This window comes from Callorhinchus milii, unplaced genomic scaffold (genome assembly GCF_018977255.1).
Source record: "Callorhinchus milii isolate IMCB2004 unplaced genomic scaffold, IMCB_Cmil_1.0 Scaffold21, whole genome shotgun sequence".
Taxonomy (NCBI): Eukaryota; Metazoa; Chordata; class Chondrichthyes; order Chimaeriformes; family Callorhinchidae; genus Callorhinchus; species Callorhinchus milii.
Window position 1 is genome coordinate 9,312,871 of NW_024704762.1, and position 10,143 is coordinate 9,323,013.

Genomic DNA, 10,143 nt, shown 5'->3' on the forward strand with positions numbered 1-10,143 from the left:
TTCCAAACTGAATATCAACATCTGCCATTGCCAATCGTATCACTGGAATACATCTCACCACCACCACTTTTTCTGCCAAGGTGAAATGAGAGTGAAAGGTTCTAGTCATTGTCTTTATGTGGGCAGTGGCATACAGTACAGGTATTTCCATTACATCCCATTGCACCAATCTTCTCCAGCAACTTTGTTCAGCTGCTGCCTTCACGCTGCTCTGCAAAGCAAACGTGCAATGGATCCTCCAACAATAACCAGATGGCTCTGCGGCACATCTTTAAAATGACCAGGAAGCTGGAGTCAGCATCAGAGCATGATGCGATTCAAGCCAACAAATTGCCCACAGAACTAAATATTAGTAATCCTTGCATTTTATATAGTGCCTTTGCCAAGTATACGAGACGTCTCAAAGCGCTTTACAGAATATACGGTAAAGTGAATCGACTATATATTTTCTGGGTGGAACGGGGCAACCAATTGCACAGAGCAGTGTCCTTCCTACAAACAGTTGTGGATTGAGTGACCAAATTATTATTTTTTTAAAAAGGGATTATTATCCCCGAGAAAAACAGTCTGCCAATCGACTAACAACTGTGTTCCTATTTACTGCTAGGTAAACAGAGGCGTGTGGAGTAAGGAAACTTGCCCAGTGTTCTGCCTTACCAAGAATAGAACCCAGCTCTAACCACTAAGGTACAAGACCCCGTATAGCAAATTGCCCAAACAGTAAATTACCGATCCAAACCACTTTATGTCATTGGAAGGAAACAGGAAGTGGAAATTGGATACTGTTTGCATAAGAATCAAAAATCACAGGCAACTTGAGCACCTCCTGATACACGGGAACATTGACAAAGGTCTAAAAGCAGATCCAACAGCTCACCACAAAGCTGGTCTAAGCAGCCATCACTTTGTGGCACAGTTTTGTCAGCCAGTCTTTAGTAACACTGCCTTCTTTTGTACAGATTGTCTGTCTCTAAGATAGGTTTCCATGTATCTCAAATCAAGATGAGCACATGGGATTACTTTTCCGGTAGCAGAAGTTATATAGGGTGAAGTAATTTACAATGGTTGGTCTTCTGCATTAACACATCAGCTCCAATAAAGAGAGGGCAATTCATGGCCAATAATAAACTCCGTTCAGTTTCTCTACCATTAGGACTGATCGAATAACAACCAAGCCAAACTGTTTCAACTAAATTAGTTTGTTTCAAGCCAAGCCATTCACTCTATAATGTTCGATCAAATTTACTGCATCTCTAGTATAATGTGAAAAATGTCTACGGCTCCAGGCCAAATTCCAAAAATCAATGCAAGTCTTCAATTTCTAATAAACCTATAAATCTAATGCTATTTTACCAGGTTTGAAAGATAAAATAAATGTGCTTAAGCACACGTTCAGAACAAAATCGGAGATAGGCAAAAAAGAGCTGTTAAATATTATTTTATCATATTTTTCGATAGACCCTCCTCCATACATGATTACCAAGCAACTTTAGCCTGACCTTAAAGCAGAGTAAAGTTTGACAAAAGTTTTCCCTCTGAGCTCTCCCAGTCCTTCAATAAACTAAGGATTTAACCTGTCAAAATGAATGTGGGTCTTAGACCTTATAAAATGCTATTGTGCTGGTGTTTATATAGCAGTAGAACACAAGTTCAGTCACAAACAGACAGTAAAGTGAGGTGGGGACACACTACGGATAGCCCACCTGCCAGCAGGGTACGAAATAGAACAGACAGGTCTGTCTTCAGTGCCTAGAATTGGTAAAGCTCTCCACTCAGCTGGGAGGGATGCTGTGTAAATGTGGGAAAACAAAGACAACTTAGTATCAAAGATCTAATTGGTGCCAAAAAAAAGTAGAAGGCACTAATCTAATTAAATTTAGATGAGGTCATAAACTGCAATAGTGTTGTTGGATTATTTTGAACATATTGTATGTGAGGGAGTAGCTTTTGTGCTGGCAGAAATTGTCAAAGTGGGTTCCATGTCCTTGATACACAATGAGAGGATGAGTGGGGCATTCCTCTGAGTTTAATCAATAAATAATCTACAATGGATTCTCAAAATACTATGCACCAAGATGTTACAATTGTTTTACCAAGGTCATGGGGTAAAGTTGCAGTTCAGCTTGAAAAGCAACAGAGTATGACATGTTGCATCCTACAGACCATGTTGGCCATATCTATACTGTGCCACCTGGGAGGGCTGCAACACAGGTTTGAAAGTTATGAGGGGGAAAAAAATGGCATTAATTATCAAATACAAACACAACCATCACGTTTCATCCAGATATTAAAGTACAGGTACCTGTTAAGACTCAACTTATTCACCAAAGAGACTTTTAATCGCACCTTAGTTTAATTTCAACATTTCTCATACAATGTTTAACTCTTAGAAAAGCTCCAAATAGCACACCAAATCATCACCCAAATAATATATAGTCAATTCATTTTACAGTATATTCCGTGCCGCGCTTTGAGGCATCTCAATGACGTGATAAGGCGCTAGATCAAATGCAAGGATTATTATAAATATACAAGTGGAAGCTATTAGCTAATTCTTCATCTCTCTAAATGGCCAAAGCAGTTGTAAGCTGTTACATTACCCACTACAGTATATGCATTTTAAAATCATATTCCCATTCAAAATTTTATTAACAGGTAGAGAATTTTAGTTTTGGCACAAGGACAATACCGTATTCTTATAGTAGAATCTATGCTATAGTAGAAGCTATGCTTTCTCTGATGTAATATATTCTATACTGGAGATAGTTATATGGAACAAGAAGTGTAAGCATATAAAGTAGAATTATTTAAGAGTATACTCTGAATCGATTTCCTGACTGTCAACTCCAAAAATAAAACCACTTATGTATAATTTTACAGTACCTGTTCTATGCTACACAATTGTTTCTCCTGTCACTCTATCTCTACGGTCATCAAGTGGAAAAACAAAACATTTCTGTAGTTAAAAGAGATTTTACACACCGGGCCAATATTTCCCATCAAATGTAATGCAAGGAATACATCATGGATGGCTTGCAAATGAATCACATCATGAACACCCAGCTACAATGACCTAAATTTTGTTTGTACCATTTGACTTTTATACATCACCAGTTGCCTCAGGTACTCAAATGGTCTGGACCAAATCACTCTCCCATGCTGATCTTCAGAGCAGCACAGCATGATCCCAAATGCCCCAAACTTAGATTGGCAGGATTGTAATCCTGTACTTTCACAAGAATTAAACCCAAAACACTGCCCCGATTGCAAGAGCAGAAATGTCCCCATCACTAAAGTATAAAGCTGATCTGATGGTCCAAATAAATGCTTGATATGCTATATAGGAAGTTCCTTTTTTTAAAAAACGCATTCAGAAGGGCTCCATCGAAGAAAAGCCCTTCTCATCTTTCTAGAATGTGAATCCAACTATTTCAACACCATCAAGTTCTTTCTTAAACGAGCCCTGTGTCCTCGCCTCAATACCATTGCTGATAAACCTTGGATCACCGCTGAAAGAGTAAAAGCTCTATACACCAGCAGCGTGACTTATATTGCCTTAAATTAAGAACAAACATCTCAGAGAACTTTACAGAGACTATGGGGATTACCAGGCAAGGAGAATGGGGGAATTACAGACTGTTTAACAAAGTCAAAAAGTTTTTTAAAAATGGCTTTTGAGACCTTGCCATGACTATCCATCGCAATGCCGTTAAACTACAGATATAGCCACTCAGAATGTTCACTTGGAATTGTAACTGTTCCACCTTATCCCTGCTGCTGATGCAAATAACTGTCATTTTTAAACCGTCATTTTGTACCGCTTTCACGTTAAATCTTTACCAAAACACCAATCGACAGACGACAAACCCATCACCACCAGCAAATCGAGATCGGTTTGTGCACTCGGTCACGGCGTGCCGAAACGGCGGGGCCGTTAAAAGTCACCCCCCCAGCCCCACCGCTCACAACATCGACACAAACCTTTTGCCTGTTACCATGCATGAGTGCCGCTGTCTTCGGGAATGTGTGGGGGTTATTTTTATGGGGGGGGGATGGTGGGTGGTGGTGGTAGGTGGGGTGGGTGGGTTGGGGGGGTGGGGTGGGGGGGGGGGCTTTAAATGAAAGGTCAATAATAACTTGGTATCATCTGGAAAGCAGCACTTGGGAGGCAGACAGCTTGAGCCTTTTTTCTCAAAATGAAGTTGTGAGAAAGCTGCCGAGACAGATGGGATCTCTGTGACATCACAAAGTGTTGTTTTATGATTTCCTGATGAGTTTTGATGCACTGTTTGAAACCCCCTCGTACAGCAGCCACAACAACAACGCTGAATTGGGGGCCGCGCACACACACACACCGACAGGCGACCACAACTGCACACCCCCCAACCACCGTCCACAACCCGGACTCCTTGAACTCCGATCTGCCACAACTCCCCCCCCCCCCCCCCTCACACCCACCCACCACACACCCCCACCCACCCACCCACCCAGTCACAGAGGCGACCACCCTGGCAACAAAAAAACACACCACCCTGCACCCGCACCTCCACAATCCAAGGGTTCCACTCCAATCTGCCCCACTCTAGAGGGAAAGGGGGTTAAATCAGCTTCTCCCCCCCCACCCCCTCTCCTTCCTTCCTTCTCTGCCTCTCGTGTGCCAGGTGACTGGGATGCCGCTTCCTGGCGGCCCATGTGCGCCGCTCTCCTCTGTACTCCGGTGAGGGAGGGGGGGGGGGGGGTAGGCTCAGGCCTCACTTCTCCCCCCCCACCGCCACCCAGACCCACCCCATGGAGGAAAGAGAACCCGGGTGGTGGTGAGGGGGGGGGTGGGGGTTAAGAGAGAGAGAGAGACATTTAGGAGCCGCGAACCAGGCCGCAAAGCCTGGGACTCGAGTACGAGGCAAGGGCCCGTGCGCCCGGTTTTGAGACTATCCACCCCCTTCTCCCGGGCCGCCGTTTCACACGCACCTCCTCCCCCCCGCCCCCCGGCCACCCCCTCCCCCTCCCTCACCTGTCCCTCGATCGGCCCTTGGCTCTGGCCTTGCGTCTGCGTCTGCGACGGCAACGTGAAGTCGGTGAACTCGAACTCCGAGCCCTGCGTGTCGGCGCCCAGGAGCTCGGCCTCCTCGGTGTCCAGGAAAGTCAGCGTCTGCGAGCTGGGCCCGTACGCGTCCACACTCATGGCGGCCACGGCGGCGGGGGGGGGGTTGGGGTTGGGGGTGGGGGTGAGGGGGTGGGTTGGTTCGGTTGGGGCTGGTTCGACCGGTCGGGTCGGTCGGTGAGTCAGTCAGGCGGGGAAGGGGAAGGGGAGGGCGCCGCTCCACACGGGTCGCGATTCAAAAACCCGGGAAGAACAACCGCTGCGCCGGCGCGAGCCCGAAGCGAGCGGGAGGGAGGGAGGGAGGGCGAGCGCGGGAAGGGAGAAAAAGGGGAGCTCGGGGGATTATTTTTTTTCTCTCTCTCTCTCTCTGCGGTTCGAGGCCTCGGGACTCAGGCTCGGGGTTCGGTGCCGCGGGCGGGGCACAAAGATCGGTCCGCACGCCGCCGCCGCCGCCCCCACAAACACACACCCCCCCACCGAAAAAAAAACGGCGCAAATAGAAAAAAAAAACCCTCTCTCTCTCTCTCTCTCCTCCTCCTCCTCCTCCCCCTGAGAAATCGCCTCAGCAACAGCGCCGATCCGCAACTCCCCCGCAACGGGTGGACGGCTGGGGCTGACGTAGTACGCGGGGCGCCGTGACGTGGAGCGCACGAAAAGCGCGCGGCGCCAGGCCGGTGACGTCGGGGCGGGCGGGAGGGAGGGAGGCGAGCGGTGACGTAGTACGCGCGCTGGAAAGGGGAGCGAGGCGATGTGGCGCGCGGCTCGAGCGTTTTCCTCGGGACAGATAAGAGGAAGGGGGCGCGCGGGGCGGGGAGTCAGGTTTTTTTAATGTATATATATATATGACGGCGAGAGGAAGGTTTCTCGAGCTTGAGGTGTAGTTGGGTGGGTGGGAGGGAGGGTGTGAGGTGGAGGTGTTGCGAACCGCCGAGTGCCCTCAAGATGGTGGCGCGCGCGCGCGCGTGTGTGTGTGTGGCTCGGGGTGAGGGGGGGGTGAGGGGGGGAGTCTGTTAATAAGGCCCTTTCGTCGTTCTATTTCGCTTGGTTTCGGTAACGGTCGCCCTCTATAGGTCGCCCCCCCCCCCCCACACCCCTTCTCTCACGGCGGCCGACCCCCAAGAGCGAGAGCCGCCTTCCCGGGGGGAGGGGGGAAGGGGGGGAATAGCGGACTGGCCGCCATCTTGGATATGCCTCCAAGCGCCATTGACCCCCCCCCCCTCCCCCTCCTCTCCACCTCCCCGACCCGTTGTCCAGTACAACACTCCACTGATGGGACCCACTGAGCTCCTTCAGATAAGGGAGAAAATTAAGAGAGTCCCTTTGTGTCTTCTTATTATTACTTCCTCTCAATTCCTAGCTCAGGCGGAGGGGGTGGGTGGGGTGGGGGGGATGCCAGTTAGGGGCTTAGGTTTGGGGGGGCGGGGGGGGCCTGGGTTCTGTTTGGCTTCTTCGGAAGCTCTCACAATGGAGAGCTCGATGCCGACCCCCAGGACCGCCAGATCAGGCACTGGGATTTTTCTTCAGAGGTTCTGGGCAAACCAATGGATTCGAGTCGCTCTCCGAGTAACCACTTTGACATCATTCAGCCCTCGCCCAGCTTCCACGCACTCTTACGAGACCGCCTCTGCGTGCCATTCGCCCGTTAATTCACAGTCACTTCACAGTGAATCCTGCGAATCACTGTGGGACAGCCTCCCGATTTGAATACCTACACCAAATGGAAGGTTCTTCTTATTAGGTAGAAATGTGGCCTGGTTTCCCAACCCGCGATTGCTAATGTAGGGTTGGAGAATGCATGTATCGCTCAGATAGATTGGCAAGACCGAGGAGGGATTTAGTGACCAGGATAAGGATCATATACAATAGTAGGAGCAAAGGGGAGTCAATAGGTTTGTGGGTGTGTGGAGCCTTGTGTTTCTGGATCACTTCTGGAGACAGCTCGGGAGGCCAGTGAGTGGAGCATTGGAAAGATTTAGCCTCAAAGTACAGAAAGTATGAATAAGGGTCTCAGCTGAGGTCGGGTGGGGGGGGGGGGGAGTAACTGAGCTGAGGGTCAAGTGAAAGGTTCAACCAACCAACCACCTCATTGCAGCAAGAGTGTGAATAAAAATTCACTGCCCATTATTTCGTGGACTTCCCACACTGATGTCCATAATCACATTAAAATTGCAGGTAGTAGAGATGGAAATCCTGTGTGTTTTTTAAACAGAAAATCATCATTACTGTCTGGTCCAATAATACATTTTATCTCCACTCATATTTAGTTGTTGTCTCCTGTTTTTGTCTCTGCCTCTCTACAACGATCCTGCTGCTTCTTTTTCCTGACAATTATTCTGTTCATTGATCACTCCTCCTTCAAAGTGCATGCCCTCAGTGCACATGAGCTCAGTTCTGCTCCAAGTATAATTGTTCAATAATGTATCTCTTCATGCCTTTAATAGGGCAATTACATTTTAGTTTCAGTTCTGTGAGGACCGAGAGAGATACAGAATTTTAGGGAGCCCCATTGTCTTGACGTGTTGGGAAAAAACTCCTAGGCTAGGGAAAGGGAAAAAACAGCTTACACAAGTGCCAGTAATAAAAATAAAAATTCACTGCTCACTATTTCATGCACTTCCCACACTGATGATAATAATCCATAATCTATAAGCACATTAAAATTGCAGGTAGTAGAGACACTAGCTAACAGCCCTTGTTCACACATGAGCGTATACAGTGAGCTTTCAAATCACAAGTCTGATCCACAGTCAATTCACTTTACAGTATATTCTGTGAAGCGCTTTGAGACATCTAGAATACGTGAAAAGTGCTGTATCAAATGCAAGGATTATTATTATTTATCATAATTTGTGTCTACATGTGGAAAGTGATCAGCAACGTAAACTGTTTTGTTTTTCTCATCCCCAGCCAAGGAGGTGTTTCCCAACACATCAAGACAATGGGATTTCCCCACCCAATGTTCACCTCACTTCTCTACCTCCACCAACCCTCCACAGTTAATTTTATCGTTACAGATAGGGAGTAATAAACTCTGGTTTACCGCACATGGAATGGGGAAGCAGCTATTATTTCTCCAAACTGTTCAATGTCTAACCGGCAGAGGGCGCTCCTCTATCTTTAAAATATTATTAACGTATAACTTTAGGAATTCAGCTTGATTCGATGGTTTGGAATAGATTTTCTAAAAATATTAGCTAACTATTTCAAAAATACTTCTAGTCAAAGAGTGCTGGGTAGCTTGGCCTGTGATGACACACCCCTCGGTCAAACATTTGGTCAACTGTGAAGACTAGCGCTCTTGAGACACAAAGGCCGCGATGAAAATGCAAGTTGTTATTGCAGGGGCTTAGTAAATTGGGATTGTTGCTAATCCATTTCGAAGCACTACAAATTGCAACTGGAATATTCACAAAGCCTGAATCTCTCAGAATAATTACACGAGCGATAGCAGTGGGCGGTTGTTTAAAAATGTGAAACCATAAATATACATATGCAATATTTATATATTTATGCAATATGTGTGGAAGAAACCACGGATGTTCAGGTCGGAGGGAGTGGGGAGGGAATTAATAGCGCAGACGGCTCAAATGTTGTGTCTTGCTGCCCCATTTACAGTGCAAAATAATTCACTGAGGCCACAGTAAGTCCGCGTGAAGTCTGCTGTGAGAAGCAAGCTGTGAGAGAATTTCCCCACCAGATGTTGGCAGAAGGTTTGATGAAACCTACTGCTGGTCTGTCTATCGCGTTCAGTGTCTATTATTTTACATTGTTAGTGCAGTGACGTCTCTCTGTCAGCGCACGCGCACAGTGCTGGATTAGCAATCTTGTACAGCATGGGGGGGGAACTGCTGAGATTACAAGGGCAAAGATTATACATTCCACAATATACTCCTGCACCTTTATTAAAGATACAGTGTACGGCATCTAATTTCAACTTGATGAACAGCACAGAATTCTGCAACCGACGTTCACCTCTGTGAACGTTACAAAGGGTGAAACTTGCCTTTAACCCGTTTCATATGCAGCATCCCTCATGCAGCCACGTGTGGGCATCCCAGAGAACTTGACAGTGCGGAGCAAGGGGAGGTGACTACTACTTTAAAAACTTTAAAAGGGAGCAGTGATTCCATTAATAGGGGCAAGGATTAGATTCTCCAAATATCACATCCCTCACCCCTTTCACAGAACATCTCAAGACTTTCCTTTTCGAACGCATCTTCGGTCAACTTTCATCTCCCCTCCCTCCTCAGCCCCGGTGTCAAGCCAGGCAGTCCTGGGACCTTGGGACGTCATCCCGACGTGAAAAACGCTATATATAAACATAAACCTAGCATTGTATTTGTTGTGCATGGCGATCTGCCCAGTATGCCCTGTGCTTACCAACTCTGCCAACGTCCCTTCATGGGGAGATGGGTATACATGCTCTTGCATACTGATCGTCAATGCTGTAATACACAATCCGTATCCACCCTCCTTGTTATAATGGTAATAATCCTTGCATTTGATATAGCGCCTCATCACGTCACCGAGACGGCTCAAAGCGCTTCATGGCATATACTGTAAAAGCGAATTGACTGTGTATTTTGTGGGCGAAACGACTACATTTTGTATACACTGACCCTTGTGTTTCCACTGTCACCATTATGACTAATATACGAATTACAGCCTCCTCCTTCCGTAAACCTAGCATTTAAACAGAAGGTTCTGGAGAACGGCTTTGTAGTTGAGTTGTGGTATTGTACTTGTGTTTCGCATTAAAACATATTGTGTGGGAGAGACCTGTCAGAGAGGATGTGGCTGACATTCTCTGCCTCTCCTGTTTAACTGAGTCTTGAGCAACTTATTTTAAAGTGATTCCAGCTTTCACGTCTTGTTTACAACTCTATTTATAAACCTGAATTATCGAGCTAATGTACCCCCCGACACACACACACACTCCCTCTTGCTAAGTCCCAAGCAATCCTTTACGGCACAAAGTTATATAAGACAAACTGAATTCGTCTGCTGTAGCTTTTTATTGTGACCTGGGTTCCTGAGAACCT

The 10,143-nt window shown here is 46.8% G+C and overlaps 1 protein-coding gene across 1 annotated transcript in view; it reads right to left on the minus strand.

The window, feature by feature from the left end:
- Window positions 1-5,186, minus strand: part of upf1 (UPF1 RNA helicase and ATPase) — a 29,691-nt gene extending 24,505 nt beyond the window's left edge. Inside the window, exon 1 of the mRNA XM_042342749.1 lies at window positions 5,012-5,186. Coding sequence (XP_042198683.1) covers window positions 5,012-5,182 — 171 coding nt within the window. The 5' untranslated portion in view covers window positions 5,183-5,186. The remainder of the gene's footprint in view (window positions 1-5,011) is intronic.
- Between the last annotated feature and the right edge of the window lie 4,957 nt (window positions 5,187-10,143).